This window comes from Salmo trutta, chromosome 38, assembly GCF_901001165.1.
Source record: "Salmo trutta chromosome 38, fSalTru1.1, whole genome shotgun sequence".
Classification (NCBI taxonomy): domain Eukaryota; kingdom Metazoa; phylum Chordata; class Actinopteri; order Salmoniformes; family Salmonidae; genus Salmo; species Salmo trutta.
In genome coordinates, this window is record NC_042994.1 from 15445472 (window position 1) to 15465131 (window position 19660).

Sequence of the window (19660 nt, forward strand, 5' to 3'; positions counted from 1 at the left end):
TATCATTCAATAAATATTCTACATCTTGTTGTCGTTAATGTATGAACTTCAGGGTTGATCCGAATAGTTGATAGAACTGGTGAATGGGACAGGCCCCAAGACAGAGTTGTGAAATGGATGTCTCAGCTTCCCATTATTACTATAGCATCAGATCATATGTCTCAATCAATGTTTTACATTTTTAAAAAGAGGAAGGTGTGAAGAAATAAGAGCCGTCTGTGTAAAGGAAGGTACAGATGCAAACAATTCATATCTAGGCTAAATGAACAAATCAGAACAAAGCATGTATTTACATTTCATATACAAAGAAAGAGTAGGCAAGTGGGTAGAACATTTGAAGACGTCCCCTGTTCCTTTCTGGCGCTTTCAAAATGATTGAGCGAACTGACACACTTCCTGTGAGGTGGAGGACAACTTCAGACTTAACGACAGTTTTAGTTACCTAAACCATACACGTGAAGAGGTCCTGAGGATTTTATGAAGAGATTTCTTCCATGCAGCGGAGGAATTTAACAATACTCTGTTCAGGACAAGGGCCAGTAAGGCATTAAGAACATTACAGAGGGTGTGGGAGGATTTGAGAGAAAGTAAAAAGAGAACTCTTGGATAGGGTGTCAAGGGGAAGAAGGGGAGAGGTGAGAGAGCAGAGAGACCAGTCAGAATACTATTATACATGAAAAAAAACAGAGTTAGTGACACTATGAAAGGAAGCAACCGTTGAGCGTGGGAGGCTGAGGGCGTGAAGACTCACAGCAAAGGAACTACACACGAAGCAGTCAGACTGATGTTGCCGGATGACATTTTGGAACACAGAGAGGAAAAAAAGAATCAAGAAAGAAAAACAAGTGATGTCCAGATTATTAGTCATCCTAAGTGATTACATTTTGAGGGGACCTTAAGTAGGGAGGTAAAGACGATTTATTCCATTCTTGAAAACAGTGAGAGGAGCAAGCTAAAAAAAAAGACACTCACAAAAACCAAGATGACAATGGGCACAAACCAGGAGGCTGAATCTGAGCCAGAAGCTAAACCGATTGCAGAGGAGACGGGACCCACAGAGGAGGAGAAGGAGACACCTGCTGAGCATCCTCAAGACGCCCCTCCTCCTGAGGACGTCGACCCTCTCAACACCTACAAGTGGCACACTGGAGCCAAGGCAGCAACCCTCGACGGGACGAGAGGAGAGGGTGGAGCCACAGCATCAACAACAATAGAGAAGGTGGAGAAGACCTCCACCACCAAATGGAGTAATAAGATGCAGAACTGGCGGAAAGCCCTGAGCGAGGATCCCGGAGAAAGAGCCTCAACTGTTGGACGAGGAGGGGAGACCCCCAGGCTAGAGAAGAACCCTACCTCCAGGAAGAACCCCTTCAGAAGGGTCCAGTCTGAGCCTCCAGGGTCGCTGTTCACTACCCAGTCCCCCTCCTCTTCAGCCCAGGCCACATCGGGACCGGGGGCAAGCGCAGAGGCACCGGAACCACCTCCCGGGGACACGCCACAGAAAGGGGGCGGAGGGGCACTGTTCAGGAAGTACATACGCACCGTCTCGCAGAAGCTCAAGAGGCCCCGGCTGCTGAGCAGAAACAGCACCCCGACCCTTCTACAAGGTGAAGGCGCAGAATGCACACCATAAGCGGATTGCCTAGTTATCTGAATGCACACCTAGCGCCACACATAACAATACCATGCTCTTTCTTCTGTTTTTTAAGACGTCCTACATCGCTGTATGTAAACTATTTTGAGTAGTTTTCAATTCTAGGTTTGAATTTGTATAGTTTAGTTTGTCTCTTGATTTTAGTCTAGTTTAGATTTTCCGTAATTGTTCCTTCCGTGAAATGCTGAAATCTGGTGTTGTATACACAGCATTTAGTGTGTCTAAGAACCCATGGTGAGGTAGACATGGTTAGTAAGCATTTTACACTTTAAAGAAGCAAGTTTGCATAAAACCAAAAGCATTATACTCAACCATACAGTCAGAGACCATTTTGAGTGGACTTTTCAGTCAGTCTATTCGTGTTGGAGACTAGAATAAACCTGAAGATACAGATATGGATGAAAAAATCTACAGTACATTTACGTCACTTAGCAGACACTCTTATCCAGAGCAACTTACAGAAGTGAATGCATACATTTCATGCATTTTTATTTATTTATTTTTGTACTGGCCCCCCATGGGAATTGAACCCACAACCCTGGCGTTGCAAACACCATGCTCTACCAACTGAGCCACAGGGAAGACTATGTGACAGTAGGTGATATGATTTAGGAGAAGTTAATATAGCCATACTTAGATTAGAAAACAAACTGACACAGGATGCGCAAGAGTTGTGGTTCGTCATCGATGGGGAGCGAGGAGGGGCGGAGAAGATAGCATCAAAACAACAACTACAAACTAGATATGGGAGTGGCCATGTGCACTGTGTCAGATAACGACATCATGCCATAATTACTCCAAGGGCCAGCGTGTGCACTCAATTACCCCCCCCCCCCCACCCCCCACCCCACCACCCCCCAGAATGACTAGTGCTGGTTCCCTTAGACTATACTGTAATTAGGAAAACTCAATGTCAGACACAGAGATAGAGTATTGTTAAAATAACTGTGTCCAATCACAGAGGCATGACTAGGGTTATCAAAATGAGTCAAATTAGTGGCATCTATTGTAGACCATGTCATGCAACTGTAGTTAGTTGTGTCACACAGACAGTTCAAATAAAAAGGCCAGGATTTCAAGTGACTATTGGAGTGATTTGGTCCATCCCATTCTGTACTGATCTAGTGTGCTGTTGTCGTGGTGTGTGTGTGTGTGTGTATATAGATGCGGGTGGGAGTGGGCTTGCAGCTGCGTCCTTAGAGCTAGTCAGGCTGTCATGGGCCCCTCCCCAGGACGTCCCCGTTTGGGACATCAACAACTGTGTCCTGGAGGACGGACAGATCCTCATCACCCCGGAGGAAGAGGTACACGACACAGACCAACAACAACACTTAGCAATGCACTTCCATTATTAAACAATATGGAGTCAACACAACCTTGAAGCATCACATTTAACAGTTAGTACTATTACTGGGAGCACTGCACTCTCAATGGAAACTCACACTTGACTGTATGAAGTTGATAGTCATGGTTTCTCTCTAGGTTATTATGTGAGTGTGCATCTCTTCTACTCCCTCTCTCAGCCAATGATGTGGACCCGGAACCGAGTCAGCAGCTGCCTGTCAAACCTCAGCATGCAGAACCTGGCAGATGTCAACATGGGTCAGTACTCCAGTACTGCCTCATTATTTTAGACAGTAGGAGTGTTTCATATGAATAGGGTTCCTGGAACTGTGATCAATACCTTGATTTCTCTAATCGCTTTCCCAAACGTCAACATCAGAGACACAAAGGAGATACAACGGTGAAGTCCATTTTCCCATCAAAATGGTTGATCCTCGGAAATACAGACTGAGCAAGACTGAGTCAGGGATGTCTTTGCATGGATAACATCCATTCGGCAGCATCACAACCACTAGAGAGTCTAGCAGAGTAACGGTAGAGCAGGCACAGAGGAAATAGCTGACGTGATTATGCTTGCGAGTGGCTTTCAAATTGTTTCCTCAAACCTTTTGGGGGTAGATACCATCACATCTGTATGTTCCCGAAGACCAGTCAGGGCTGGTTGAGAAGAAGCAGTGTCTGTAGCGTGGCTTCTCTCATTCATGTTACTTTTATTAGTATTAGCTTGTGGACTTAGCCTGGCTATATAATATTAGATACTGATTAGTTCTATGTGATGCCTACATTGGCGAGGCCCATTTGGTGAAGAGAGGAGAACCATGAGGTGAAACAGTGTTCACTCTTAAGTGTGATTAGGTGAAGCGGGTTCGACAGATCTCTCGCCCTCTCTCAATGATGGGATTTAGACGCTGGATTGCATGTGGAGGCACATTGGGTAAGCAAAGGATTAGATAGAAGTTCATTTGTATGGTCACAATTACTATTGATTCAGACAAATATTTTACTTGATTATGTCTATGAAAGGAGAATATCAACAAAGGTCAATTTTTAACGAATGCTCTGAAGAAAAGTGATGTACTGTATGATGGCTTTAGTTACTGCCGTAGGTAAATGTATTCTTTTAGCCAAAAAAGTGTCTCAATGGGCCTCTGGGGGTGGCGCAGTGGTCTAAGGCACTGCATCGCAGTGCTAGCTGTGCCACCAGAGATTCTGGGTTTGAGCCCAGGCTCTGTCGCACCTGGCTGTGACCAGGAGATCCATGGGGCAACGCACAATTGGCCCAGCGTCGTCCGGGTTAGGGAGGGTTTGGCCGGCAGGGATATGCTTGTCTCATCGCGCACTAGCGACTCCTATGGCAGGCTGGGCGCAGTGCACGCTGACACGGTTGCCAGGTGTACGGTGTTTCCTCTGACACATTGGTGTGGCTGGCTTCTGGGTTGGATGTGCATTGTGTCAAGAAGCAGTGCAGCTAGGTTGGGTTGTTCCTTGTCCGAGTCTGTACGGGAGATGCAGTGATGAGACAAGACTGTAACTACCAATTGGGGAGAAAAAAGGGGTAATAAAAAAAAGTGTCTCAATGTGTTGTTTTATTGACGTGGAGTGAAACCACGGCTGATTTTCTGCTCTGCAGTGGTACTCAGGGTTTTAGTAGTCTCTAAACTAAGTTAATCAATGTCTGAAATGAAGGCTGCACTTGCAAGGTTCCTTCCCTGTCTCAGCCACTAGATAAAAGCAATATCCGGTGTGACTGTCAGAACACTTATCAATGGTTGACTCATTCTGACACTGAGCCTAGTCATCCCTCAACCTTCTTACGTTAGACATTTGTTACTGTTGGAGAGACTTAAGCTAAAGTGGTTATCAATAGGATTTCAAAGACAGTGCATTAATGTTCCGTTATACAGTACATGTACTGTTCTAGATTAGTTATTCAAATTCAGTCTGAATAATCTTCAGCCTTGCGGCCTCATCCATTTGAGCAGTTATTTGTTCAGTCTTCAGAGGAAATGCAGAGAGGGGGAAATGACTACACTTCCCCTGGTGGTTTCAGAGGACTGCAATTTAGTTTGGGGAGATTAGATCAACCACTGGTTGTCTCTCCACAATGGTTTCCAAATAAACAGGGAAATGTACACACATACAGTGAGGGAAAAAAGTATTTGATCCCCTGCTGATTTTGTACGATTGCCCACTGACAAAGAAAGGATCAGTCTATAATTTCAATGGTAGGTTTATTTGAACAGTGAGAGACAGAATAACAACAAAAAAACCTGAAAAACGCATGTCAAAAATGTTATAAATTGATTTGTATTTTAATGAGGGAAATAAGTATTTGACCCCCTCTCAATCAGAAAGATTTCTGGCTCCCAGGTGTCTTTTAAACAGGTAACGAGCTGAGATTAGGAGCACACTCTTAAAGGGAGTGCTCCTAATCTCAATTTGTTACCTGTATAAAAGACACCTGCCCACAGAAGCAATCAATCTATCAGATTCCAAACTCTCCACCATGGCCAAGACCAAAGAGCTCTCCAAGGATGTCAGGGACAAGATTGTAGACCTACACAAGGCTGGAATGGGCTACAAGAACATCGCCAAGCAGCTTGGTGAGAAGGTGACAACATTTGGTGCGATTATTCGCAAATGGAAGAAACACAAAAGAATTGTCAATCTCCCTCGGCATGGGGTTCCATGCAAGATCTCACCTCGTGGAGTTGCAATGATCATGAGAATGGTGAGGAATCAGCCCAGAACTACACGGGAGGATCTTGTCAATGATCTCAAGGCAGCTGGGACCATAGTCACCAAGAAAACAATTGGTAACACACTACGCCGTGAAGGACTGAAATCCTGCAGCACCCACAAGGTCCCCCTGCTCAAGAAAGTACATATACATGCCCGTCTGAAGTTTGCCAATGAACATCTGAATGATTCAGAGGACAACTGGGTGAAAGTTTTGTGGTCAGATGAGACCAAAAGGGAGCTCTTTGGCATCAACTCAACTCGCCGTGTTTGGAGGAGGAATGCTGTCTATGACCCCAAGAACACCATCCCCACCGTCAAACATGGAGGTGGAAACATTATGCTTTGGGGGTGTTTTTCTGCTACCGGGACAGGACAACTTCATCGCATCAAAGGGACGATGGATGGGGCCATGTACTGTCAAATCTTGGGTGAGAATCTCCTTCCCTCAGCCAGGGCATTGAAAATGGGTCGTGGATGGGTATTCCAGCATGACAATGACCCAAAACACACGGCCAAGGCAACAAAGGAGTGGCTCAAGAAGAAGCACATTAAGGTCCTGGAGTGGCCTAGCCAGTCTCCAGACCTTAATCCCATAGAAAATCTGTGGAGGGAGCTGAAGGTTCGAGTTGCCAAACGTCAGCCTCGAAACCTTAATGACTTGGAGAAGATCTGCAAAGAGGAGTGGGACAAAATCCCTCCTGAGATGTGTGTAAACCTGGTGGCCAACTACAAGAAACGTCTGACCTCTGTGATTGCCAACAAGGGTTTTGCCACCAAGTACTAAGTCATGTTTTGCAGAGGGGTCAAATACTTATTTCCCTCATTAAAATGCAAATCAATTTATAACATTTTTGACATGCGTTTTTTACATTTTTTTGTTGTTATTCTGTCTCTCACTGTTCAAATAAACCTACCATTAAAATTATAGACTGATCATTTCTTTGTCAGTGGGCAAACGTACAAAGTCAGCAGGGGATCAAATACTTTTTTCCCTCACTGTACATATGTAAGACGTGAGGGATATGAAACAAGATATACAGTATGTCTCCATATGAAGCAACAATAACAGAGACAACCCACAATGCCCACTTCCTGCCCGAGACGCTCTGATAAAATGTTGCAATTTTTTTCAAGGGAGGGGAGGGATCATGTCAAGCAAAAACTGTGTTTACATGTTTACATGCTAACTGTGTGTATCTCTTGGACCTGCAGAATGCAGCCCCGACCACATGGCCCCCACTGGAGGCCCCAGACTGAAGGGCCAAGATGGAGGAGTGAGGGTGAGCACTACATACTCCACAGATAAAATACTGTTATTACATGATTCATAACAGCTCTGGATTTCCTGAGGATTCTGTATGACTCAGGGCCTGCTAATCAGTATGCCCCTGGGGATGAATTGAACCCATCTCTCCCTCCCCCCTCTTTAATTGTCTTCTTCCTGCCCTCTGTCTCAAGGGGCTGATCAAGCGGCGTTTCTATGGTGGAGCCATGCGAAAGAGCAATACCCAGTTAAACACCATTGGGTTGAACAAAGGGAGCAGGTATGCGGTCAGTCTCATAGTGCTCTTGGTGTGTAAGGCAGGCTGTTCCTCATTGACTCCTCTCGTCTCCTCCTCCCTGTCTGTTCAGCAGGCTCCATGGCTCACGGGAGTCCGTGTCCATCCCAGTCAGCGCTGCAGGAAACCTGGATCTGAGCGCAGACACCAGTACGGTCATCAGGCCTGTACACAGCTCCATCCTGGGGGAGAAGTACTGCTTTGAGGTAGAGCGGACCTTTGACCTGTAACACCTGCATTGCTTGCTGTTTGGGGTTTTAGGCTGGGTTTCTGTACAGCATTTTGTGACATCAGCTGATGTAAGAAGGGCTTTATGAATAAATTTGATTGAAATTTGATTGAACATCTATACTCGTCCCATGTCTTAAAGTGATTTGACCAGGTTCATGTTAAATACTGCCAAATATCATCTTTGCTTCACTCTGTCCTGTCATGTATTGACTGCTGGCAATTTTCACCTTCATATTGATATCCTAGGTGATCAACTCAGAGAACAACCACTGTTTTGGGTGCACCTCAGCTGCTGAGCGAGACCGCTGGATAGAGGACCTGAGACGGGCTGCTCAGCCCAATAAGGTAAAGAAACTATTTAAAAACATTCATCTTCAATACCAATTAAAGGAGAAGTTTAATTTGGTTGTAAAAAATATATTTTTTATTTATGTAAAATGGAATGTTATAGAAGGGTCCAGACACGTTTGCAATTGCACTTGTTTTTGAGAAAATTATCCCAAACAGCAAATAATTTCCTCATCCTAGTTGTATATTATGGGGGCCCGAAAAAAACTAACAAAGGCTCCAAAAACACCCAAATACGTCCTTTTAGAAACAGCAAGTCTCTCAGTGTAGTGATGCAGGTCTTTAAATGTTGTACACATGAAATTGTCACTCCAAAGTTGATCCACAACGTTATATTCCCTTTTGTGTGACTCAAGTGGTTTCCCCTATCCAGCTGTTCCATTCTTCATGTAGCCTGCTTCTACAGGTAACTGCCAACATAAATTGTCTTAATAGGGCGTTGGGCCACCACGAGCCGCCAGAACAGCTTCAATGCGCCTTGGCATAGATTCTACAAGTGTCTGGAACATGCTTTCAATATACAGTACTTTGTATCCCTCATAAGTGTTTTTACTTTATTTTGGCAGTTACTTATAGAATGGAGAGGAACCACTGGAGTCACAAAATGGAATATTACAAAAGAAATTGATATTTTTGTACAAAAGAAAACACATCCTTTAATGTATGCCACATTGCCATGATATCCTAGGAATCCATATCGTATACTCACTGATTGATGTTCTAACGTGTTCTGTCTCCGTTAGGACAACTGTGAGCGGACAGAGAACTCCCTCAGTCTATGGGTGAACGAGGCCAAGGACTTGCTCCCCAAGAGGCGATACTACTGCGAGCTGCACCTGGACGGCACCCTGTTCGCCCGCACCAGTAGCCGAGCCGTGGGCAAGTCTTCCCATCACTCCAGCTTGGTTGGTGATGGATCCTCTGGTGGGGTGCTCGGGGGCAGCGGCGGGGTGGTCGGAGGCTGCCAGCTGTTCTGGGGAGAGTTTTTTGAGCTGGACAACTTGCCGTCGGTCTCCCAGATCACCCTGCACCTCTTCCGCGATGAGGAGCCCAAGAAGAAGCGTCATTCCCGGGATGAGTCCACCCTGCATCCCCTTGGCAGTGTGGCCATATCCCTGGCCGACATCCGTGGAAGGGCCTTCCAGGAGAAGTGGCACCCGATCATTCCCTACAAGGCGTCTGGTGCCGGAGGGACGAAGGAGCAACTGGGGCCCCAAGCGTCGCTCCGTGTCAAGGCCCGCTTTCAGAACCTGCAGGTGCTGCCCATCGAGAGGTATAAGGAGTTTGCAGAGTTTGTGACAGTGGACTATGTGGGCATGTGCAGGAACCTGCAGCCACTGCTGTCAGTCAGGGAGAAGGAGGAACTAGCCGGGGCACTGGTCCACGTCTTGCAAAGCATTGGCAAGGCCAAGGTAAGCAAAACAAAGGGGTGACCGCTGCTTCATGATAAGCATTTAAAGTAGACCTTTACAATAGTCAGCTAGTCATAACTTGCTAAAAGCGCTTATTCTGTGTGTTTATGTTCCAGGAGTTCCTTATCGAGTTGGGTAGTGCAGAGGTGGAGCGCCTTGGGGAGAAAGAGGCATTGATCTTCAGGGAGAACACGCTGGCCACCAAGGCCATTGATGAGTACATGAAGCTAGTGGGCCAGAAGTACCTCATCGACACCCTGGGTAAGGAATATCTGTGGAAATACAATTTTTCGCCCTGGGTAAAAGTGGATCTGTTTTAACACTTTTTTAGACCTTCCTCTTAGAAACTGTTATGGAAAACTGTGCCATTGCTCTTCTTACAGGGGACTTCATCACTCGACTGTATGCCTCAGTAGAGAGCTGTGAAGTAGACCCTCTCAAATGCCCCGCCTCTGAGCTGTCAAACAACCAGCGGCACCTGAAGGAGAGCTGTGAGGAGGCAGTGCAGAAAATCACTGAGATGCACGGGTGAGGGACAAAGAGACCTGATGGGAAACAATATATAAAGATAGAAAATGGGGAGAGCAGTCTTAGCCAGAAGAATGCTATCAAATGAATGCTGATTCAGATTCACTCACAGGAAATACTAGGCTGCAATTGACCGCTCTTGCCACCGTTTACCTCACAGGTCTTTCCCTGAAGAGCTGAACAGGATCTTCTCCAGCTGGGTGGAGCTGTGCGAGAAGCAGGGACGACCTGAAATTGGCCAGCGCCTCATCTCTGCCTCGCTATTCCTCCGTTTTCTGTGTCCCGCCATCCTCAGCCCCTCCCTGTTTGGTCTGACACAGCCCTATCCAGAGCCGGCCACCCTGCGCACCCTCACCTTCACCGCCAAGGTCATCCAGAACCTGGCCAACTTTACCCTGTGAGTGCGTGGGGCTTCATCTCTGTCTGCACCCCATCATAATTCATCCATGTATCCATGGATACCAACCTTAGAGATGAGCTACATAATATACCCCCAAAACATCTGACACAATGATGGAAATAATACACTTGACGCTCATTTTAATTCTTCAAACTGTGGTCCAAGGCAAGAATTTTTGTAAAAAAATGTATTTGACCTTTATTTAACCAGGTAAGCTAGTTGAGAACAAGTTCTCATTTACAACTGCAACCTGGCCAAGATAAAGCAAAGCAGTGCGACAGAAACAGCAACACAGAGTTACACATGGAATAAACAAGCGCACAGTCAATAACATAATAGAAAAAATTAAGTCTATATACAGTGTGTGCAAATGGCATGAGGAGGTAAGGCAATAAATAGGCCACAGTAGCAAAGTAATTACAATTTAGCAGATTAACACTGGAGTGATAGATGAGCAGATGATGGTGTGTAAGTAGTGATACTGGTGTGCAAAAGCGCAGCAAAGTAAATAAAAACAATATGGGGATGAGGTAGGTAGATTGGGTGGGCTATTTACAGATGGACTATGTACAGCTGCAGCGATCGGTTAGCTGATCAGATAGCTGATGTTTAAAGTTAGTGAGGGAAATGTAAGTCTCCAACTTCAACGATTTTTGCAATTCGTTTAAGTCACTGGCAGCAGAGAACTGGAAGAAAAGGCGGCCAAAGGAGGTGTTGGCTTTGGGAATGACCAGTGAGATATACCTGCTGGAGTGGGTGCTAAGGGTGGGTGTTGTTATCGTGACCAGTGAGCTGAGATAAGGCGGAGCTTTACCTAGCATAGACTTATAGATGACCTGGAGCCAGTGGGTCTGGCGACGAATATGTAGCGAGGGCCAGCTGACTAGAGCATACAGGTCGCAGTGGTGGGTGGTATAAGGCGCTTTCTTAACAAAACGGATGGCACTGTGATAGACTACATCCAATTTGCTGAGTAGAGTATTGGAAGCTATTTTGTAGATGACATCGCCGAAGTTGAGGATTGGTAGGATAGTCAGTTTTACTAGGGTAAGTTTGGCGGCGTGAGTGAAGGAGGCTTTGTTGCGAAATAGAAAGCTAGATTCTAGATTTGATTTTGGATTGGAGATGTTTGATATGAGTCTGGAAGGAGAGTTTACAGTCTAGCCAGACACCTAGGTACTTGTAGTTGTCCACGTATTCTAGGTCAGAACCGTCCAGAGTAGTGATGCTAGTCGGGCGGGTGCGGGCAGCGAACGGTTGAAAAGCATGCATTTGGTTTTGCTAGCGTTTAAGAGCAGTTGGAGGCCACAGAAGGAGTGTTGTATGGCATTGAAGCTCGTTTGGAGGTTAGTTAACACAGTGTCCAAAGAAGGGCCAGATGTATACAGAATGGTGTCGTCTGCTTAGAGGTGGATCAGGGAATCACTCGCAGCAAGAGCGACATCGTTGATATATACAGAGAAAAGAGTCGGTCCGAGAATTTAACCCTGTGGTACCCCCATAGAGACTGCCAGAGATCCGGACAACAGGCCCTCCGATTTTACACACTGAACTCTGTCTGCGAAGTAGTTGGTGAACCAGGCGAGGTAGTCATTTGAGAAACCAAGGCTATTGAGTCTGCCGATAAGAATAAACATCTTCCCTCCATATTCCCAAACCAGGCGTTCCCTCCTCCAACACTAACCCATTCCCCATCCTCTTCCATTAACAGGTTTGGGGAGAAGGAGGAGTACATGCTGTTCATGAATGACTTCCTGCAGCAGCACTGGGAGAGGATGAGGTGCTTCCTTCAGACAGTGTCCAGCCCAGACATAGAGATCCCAATGACATCCTTCGATGGCTATGTTGACTTGCCTCTGCGTCTGGCTGTCCTACACAGCCTGCTGGTCGACATCATTTCCCCAATGAAGCAGGTAGGCATAAATCAACTGAATCAAAGGCAAGGGTTATGCTATGACATTCTTGTACTCCTGCTACCAGTCACTTTTCAGCCCTGTTTACATGTATATCCGCCTATCGCGCCTACACTGACACTCTTGCTGTAACGAAGACGCAGGGAGTTAGGAAACAAGTGCAGTGTGAGTTTAATGATAACAAAACATGGAACAAGAAGCATCTAACAAGGAAATATAAACCATACTACCCAATGACTGACAGAAAGAGTGCTAGATAAATGGTAAGTAATCAAGGTAGTAATGAAGTCCAGGTGTGACTGACAACGCTGGCCAGGGGGACGGCCCCAAGGGCGAGGAGCGGGCTCGTCCAGAAGGTGAGACTGTACTCCGCAGAGGTCCGGGCACCTTGCAGGAGTTGGAGTAGTTACCCTCTGGTGGATGGTCGAAGACCGCCCTGAACAGAGCCATGAACCCCTCGTAGGAACCCAGCTCCTCCTCTCCTCTCTCCCAGACGGCCATAGCCCACTCCAACGCCCGCCCAGTCAGCAGAGAAATGACCGTGGCAACCTTGGACCTCTCAGTGGTGGGGGCTCCCATCTGATGAGCGAAATAGAGGGAGCACTGGAGTAGGAAGCCATGGCATTTGGATGGCATCCCATCTTATTTGTCCAGGAGGGAGAGTTGGGCATAGCTGTCCTGAGCAGACTGCTGGGTAGGCTGGGAGACTGGCTTGCCGGGATGAATCATGGTAGAAGGCCCTCCGTTATTTGAAAGTGAATCCTCTCGGGTGGTGTTGAGGTGGTGGAGGACTCGGAGGACCATAGTTGCACCCAGTTGCGCCAGCTGATCGTGGTGTTGATGGAGTACAAAACAAGAGAAGAGAAGCGTCTAACAAGGAAACATAAACAATAGTACTTGATGACTGACATAAACAGAGTGTTAGATAAATGGTAAGTAATCAAGGTAGTAATGAAGGGGCGCAGGTGTGCGTAATGATGGGCAGCCAGGACCGGTGGTTAGTAAACCAGCGATGTCGAGCACGGAATAGGGGAGAGGGAGTAGACCTGACACTTGCGTGCACACACACACACGCACACCCACCCACCCACCTCCACTTATGCTGCTGCCGCTGTTTACTATTATTATTTATCCTGCTACCAGTCACATTCTCATAATCCCTGCCTATATGTACATATCTACCTCAAATACTCCAGTATCACTGCACATTGTAAAATCTCTTATTTTTATCAGTTGTACTATAGTTTCTACCAGCATGCCATGTGTTCCACCAGAGGAAGAAAAAAAAATACTCGAGACCCCCTTTACTCCACACACAGAGACGCGTACAAAGTTCTCCCTTACTCTCAATTTGGCAAATCTGACAATAATTATATCCTCCTGATTCCTGCTTAAAAGCAACAACTCAAGCAGAAAGTATCAGTGACTCGCTCAATACAGAAATGGTCAGATGATGCGGATGCTAAGCAACAGGACTGTTTTGCTAGCACAGACTGGAATATGTTTTGGGATTCATCCGATGGCATTGTGGAGTATACCACATCAGTCACTGGCTGACAGTTGTCGGATATGGCAGGGCTTGCAAACTACAAAGGGAAACCCAGCAGTGAGCTGCCCAGTGACGTGAGCCTACCGGACGAGCTAAATGTCTTCTGTGCTCACTTCAAAGCTAGCAACACTGACCATGTTCCAGATGACTGTGCCACACCTTCTCCATAGTGAATGTCGTTAAGACCTTAAAACAGGTAAACATTCACAAGGCCGCAGGGCCAGACGGATTACAAGAATGCGTTTTCAGAGCATGCGCTGACAAACTGGCAAGTGTTTTCACTGGCATTTTCAACCTCTCCCTGACCAAGTCTGTAATACCAACATGTTTCAAGCAGACCACCATAGTCCCTGTTCCCATGAACGCCAACGTAACCTGCCTAAATGACTACTGCTCCGTAATACTCACGGCTGTAGCTATGAAGTGTTTTAAAAGGCTGGTCATGGCTCACATCAACACCATCATCCCAGAAACCCTAGACCCACTACAATTCGCATACTGCCCCAACAGATCCACAGATGACGCAATCGCTATTGCACTCCACACTGCCACCTGGACAAAAGGAACACCTATTTAAGAATGGTGTTCGTTAACTACAGCTCGGCGTTCAACACCATAGTGCCCTCAAAGCTCATGATTAAGCTAAGGACCCTGGGACTAAACACATCCCTCTGCAACTGGATCCTGGACTTCCTGACAGGTGGCCTGTCAGGAAGGGTAGGCAACAACACATCTGCCACGCTGATCCTCAACATGCAAGCCCCTCAGGAATGGGTGCTTAGTCCCCTCGTGTACTCCCTGTTCACCCACGACTTCGTGGACACACACACACACACACACACACACACACACACACAAACACACACACGACTCCAACACCATCATTAAGATTGCTGACAAGACAACGGTGGTAGGACTGATCTCCGAAAATGATGAGACAGCCTATAGCGAGGAGGTTAGAGACCTGGCTGTGTGTTGCCAGGACAACAACCTCTCCCTCAACGTGATCAAGACAAAGGAGCTGATTGTGGACTACAGGAAAAGGAGGGCCAAGAACAACCCCATTCACACCGACGGGGCTGTAGTGAAGCAGTTTGTAAGCTATCATGGTCCAAGCACACCAAGACAGTCGTGAAGAGGGCACGACAAAGCCTATTCCCCCTCAGGAGACTGAAAAGATTTGGCATGGGTCCTCAGATCCTCAAAAAGTTCTACAGCTGCACCATTGAGAGCATCCTGACTGGTTGCATCACCGCTTGGTACGGCAACTGATCGGCATCCGACAGCAAGGTGCTACATAGGGTAGAGTGTACAGCCCAGTGCATCACTGGGGGCCAAGCTTCCTGCCATCCAGGACCTCTATACCATGCGGTGTCAGAGGAAGGCCCTAAAAACTGTCAAAGACTCCAGCCATCCAAGTCATAGACTGTGCTCTCTGCTACTGCAAGGCAACTCTAGGTCTAAAAGGCCCCTTCACAGCTTCTACCCCCAAGCCATAAGACTGCTAAACAGTTAATCAAATAACTACTCTGACTATTTGCATTGACCCCCTTTTTTACGCTGCTGCTACGCGCAGTTTATTTTCTATGCATTGTCACTTTACCCCTACTTACATGTACATTAGCTCAGCCTGTACACCCACACATTTACTCTGTACCGGTACCCCCTGGATAAAGCCTCGTCATTGTTATTTTATTGTGTTACTTTTTATTTTTATTATTTTTGTAGCAAATATTTCCTTACTTACTTAAAAACTATTGTTGGTTAAGGGCTTGTAAGTAATGTAAGGATCTATGTATAGCTGGTGCAGAGGAGTCAGGCACAGGACAGCAGAGATGAGTAAATAAAAGTAACTTTACTCAAAGTCATCAACATACAAGAGAATACCAAGCCCACAATACAACAAACACACAACCAAACATGGGGAACAGATAAATAATAAACAGGTAATTGGGTGGGTGAAACCAGTTGTGTAAGACATAGGCAAAACAAATGGAAAATGAAAATTGGATCGGCGGTGGCTAGAAGGCCGGTGACGTCGACCGCCGCCCGAACAAGGAGAGGGACCGACTTCGGCGGAAGTCGTGACATCTACACCTGTTGTATTTGGAGCATGTGACAAATACAGTTTGATTTGATATTGAATACTGCAGTGTTGGGTAGTGCTTGCAAAATAAGCATTTTGCTGTATGTGACAAATGTGACAAACAAAACTTTAAACGAAGCTGAAACCTCCCATGGTAAGGTTTAGTGGTAGCTAACATGCTGTTCGTTCATATTTCTTCCTCAGGACACCATAGACAAATTGCACCCACTGCCTTCAATCCTGAACCAGATTACAGAATCTCTGGGCCCAGATGCTCTACAGATTACTGTTAGCAGGTGAGGTTGCCGAGTGCACTTCTGCATGTGCACCCTATGTGTATTGCACATAAGCATTTTTGTAGACCTACTTGTGTGCGTACATAGTTTCACAATCTTTTTTACGTCTCGCTTTATTGTCGTGATTTTTATTTTTCACAACAGCAACATTGGTCATTCCAAGCCGACCTACGTCCCCCCTAAAGACGTGGGCAAGTACAGCCCTCTGCACAACTCCCTGCTCCAGCTGCCTGTGGATGGGAAGGGCGGCCAGCGGAAAGAAAGCTTTCAGGGGGTCAAGCGAGACAGGATGAGTGCCAGAGAGAGGAAGCCATTATCCAGGACCCAGAGTGCTCCGCACAGACCGCCGGGGATCCCTAAACAGCAACTGAGGAGACAGAGCAGCACTGAAAATCTGCCACTGGAGGACCAAGAGGCAGAGCAGGAAGCCAACCCTCCACTTGATATTTCATCACCACAGAACGTGAGTTTGGAAATCTTGGCCATATGGTTTCAATTGTCAACATTCAGACATTCTATTTTATGTTGACATTATCCTCATGAAGTACATGGTTCATAGTCATAACCTTGCATTGCCATGTGGTTGTTCTGTTGAGAGTCGATGTTTGGGAGGAGTAATTGAATCTCATGAAAGCATCCCCTCTTCTTGTGTCAGAGCGACAGTGTAAAGGCTCCTCCTGCTCCAGTGCCTTGGATCAAAGTGTCCCAGAGCAAGGAGACATACGAGAGGAAGGTAGAGAACGAAGAGATCAGCCTACTGGACAGGGTGGGTTCACCTTCATATTATTTATCATCCAGTAATGCTGCTCCTTCCTCTTTCGCATTGATTACTTCAGCTCATCAAAGAAATACTGCAATGATGAAATTGCTTGATCGCCATGATGTTGATTTGTGATTTAACCAGTATGCACAGGAGCTGTCGGAGCTCCGCCTGGGGGTGGAGCAGGTGACAGAGCGCGAGTTGGAGATGGCCAAGCGGCTGGAGGACTTCATTGTCCAAAGTCAAGATCAGAATGCAGTCTTGTCGGCTGAGGTTAACGAACTGCGTGATCTTCTGGCTGTCCGTGAGGAACAGCTCGCCAGCGCCACTTTCAGGTGAGACAGTGGAGTAAGAGGGACAGATCGAAATGTCATAAAATTACATTCACAACCTTTCAAATGAATGAGAGTTTATTTGGTTTGAAGATGAACTAAAACGCAATTGTTAATCGGCGTCATAGGCTGGGGGTTATCGAGGAGGAGAGGGAGGAGGATGAGAGGAAGCTGAACGTCGCCGTGGCAGCAGCTGAGCGAATGAACGTACTGGTAAGACTGGAGATATCTACCACAATCATTAAGATAAAGATGAGTCATGACGAGTGTTTAGGCTACATATTAATTTTCATTTCTCTTACCTGGTAACATGACTTGAAAAACAAAACTAAATGTAGCCGTTTGTTGCTGTGTGTTCTCAGGAGGAGCAGTTTGCAGACCTGCTGAAGGACAGGCACCAGCTCAGTGGAGACTACACCGGTGACCAGAGCAACACACAGTACCCTGGGATCGGGGCCAATCATGTCAACAGCATCTGAAGTCAGGCTGGCAGCACAGAGTTGTAATATAGACATATGCCTAGCTTAGTCCCCATAGCTTTCACGTTCTTCCAAATACAAAACCCCCCAGAATTATGTTGTTTTGCCTGAAGGGTGGCTTACTTTCAGAAATTCAGACACTGTATGATGCTTTTCTCATGATAAAACTGAGTAAATGTATGCATGAATCTTAACCTGTGTCCAATTGAAAAAAACAGAAATGAACTAAAAAGTCATAGGTATGCACTTACTGTGTACACTGTACTTGAAATATTTGTGGAACATTAGTTGATTTGACAGGAACAGACTGATCTAATTTGAGTGTAGAAACCTAAACATCAATACGGCAAGAACAATTTCCCTCTGCAGTTTAACAAAATGAATGTAAGGATACCACACCTCGATATGTAATTAAATACATCGTTGTCCTCTTTTGATTCGCCACTTCTTAGAATGTTGTCCATTTTCCATCCATTTTGAATGCAGATTTACAATTTCTGTGAACTTAATTAAAAACTCGAATAAACAATGTACCATTCAGTGTTTGTGTGAACTTGTGTTGTGTGTGACAATGTGGTCTACTTGGTAAGAATTACTAAATTACTGTTGCTAAATAACAAAATAAACTGATGAGAATGTCCATGTAAGGAATCAGAGAATAGTTAAATTGGTTTATTGGAGAGTATGTGCGGGTATACGCCGTATACCCACTTTTATACGGGCATTGTGTATACTCACTTCTTAATCCCCACTGATGCGTATCAAAGTAGTGTAGTGGAGGTATACGCTGTATCTATTAATAAGGCTGATGAAACAGATCAGAATGTCTAACTTAAAATGTTGATATAGTATTATTTCTTCACATTTTAAGCGCAGCAATGTACACCTGGCAGTAGGCATACGGACAAATGTTCCAAAATGCAATTTGCGGGAAAACGCGTTCTAAAATCGCACCGCACATGTAAGCGGTGTCATGGACAGAGACGAAATATATGTTCGAAATTTATGAAGAAAAGGGTTCTAAAGATGCAACAATTATCATGGGTTGCTAATATGACTAGGATAATGCCTTTTGCCACTAGACAATTAAATAAAGTTTATTTGAAAAACCAATAGAACAGGAGACTGCATATGAGGAGGTCTTAAATTAAGTCTAACCATGTTTCTGTGGTGGGATTTTGGCTATAGGCTACTTTGAAGCAAGTTAAGACATGCCTCATAATATGAAGTAAAATGTCCAGGTTTCAAACAATTAAGGAACAGGAAAAATATAGCGATGCTAATGATAGGCCTAACCGTCTTCTGGTAAAGAGATCTTCTGTTGAATCTGACAATTAATCTTGATGGTTGTACAGTCGCCTCAAATAAAACTGTGACGGCGCTCGGCGTTACTCTGGGCCCTGATCTCTCTTTTGACGAACAAATCAACACTGTTTCCATCTACATAACATTGCAAAAATCTGAAACTTGCAGTCCAAAAATGATGCAGAAAAATGAATCCATGCTGTTTCAATATGCTTTGTGTTGTAGTCACGACAGACAAAGATATACAGTATAGTTAAGCAAACTTTACTAGGCATGTTGTCAACCAGCACATGAATAAAGTAAGTAACAACTGGTTTCTGTTTCCTGTGTAACATCAATATGAGTAACATCAATATAGCTACATGTTCTCTTTTTTTTCTTTTTTTTTTTACAACAAAGGCAGACTCCATCTAACTTTGGCTTGTAGTCCATGTCTGCAATAAACTGGAATGTGAACTGAATGTTTGTTTACTGTCTCTGACTGTCCATTAATTATTATTATTTTTACCTTCACACAAAGTCTTTCAGGTATATAGGTCTTCAGATGGCCCTACCAGACCTTGTGTGGGGAGTGTTGATTACATCAGGAGGTGCTTTACCTGAGATGTTTGGATCTTGTTGTTGAGGTGCAGCGTCCACCTCTAGGTTGTGTTCAGCACCCTGCTGGGCATCAGCTGGTGCTCTGTTTACTGGCTCTGTGACAGGCTCCTCAACAGTGGGAA

General features: G+C 45.5%; 1 protein-coding gene across 4 annotated transcripts; it reads left to right on the plus strand.

Annotated features, from left to right (window-relative positions):
- Nucleotides 1-209: 209 nt before the first annotated feature.
- Nucleotides 210-18173, plus strand: LOC115178880 (ras GTPase-activating protein nGAP). Of its 4 annotated transcripts, none has more exons than XM_029740269.1 (18): nucleotides 210-1607; nucleotides 2819-2958; nucleotides 3178-3256; nucleotides 6953-7020; nucleotides 7199-7284; nucleotides 7376-7505; nucleotides 7777-7875; nucleotides 8622-9290; nucleotides 9407-9551; nucleotides 9674-9818; nucleotides 9979-10215; nucleotides 11930-12131; nucleotides 15971-16062; nucleotides 16207-16525; nucleotides 16718-16828; nucleotides 16967-17157; nucleotides 17283-17367; nucleotides 17517-18173. In XM_029740269.1, exons 1-18 carry the CDS (start codon nucleotides 983-985, stop codon nucleotides 17631-17633), a joined length of 3540 nt encoding a protein of 1179 aa, XP_029596129.1. In that variant the 5' UTR covers nucleotides 210-982; the 3' UTR covers nucleotides 17634-18173. The 4 variants fall into 4 exon arrangements, with proteins under 4 accessions (XP_029596129.1, XP_029596128.1, XP_029596130.1 ...); XM_029740268.1 differs by having other exon boundaries at nucleotides 211-1607; nucleotides 7373-7505; XM_029740270.1 differs by lacking the exons at nucleotides 210-1607; nucleotides 2819-2958; nucleotides 3178-3256 and adding an exon at nucleotides 3637-3932 and having other exon boundaries at nucleotides 7373-7505.
- The last annotated feature ends 1487 nt before the right edge of the window (nucleotides 18174-19660 follow it).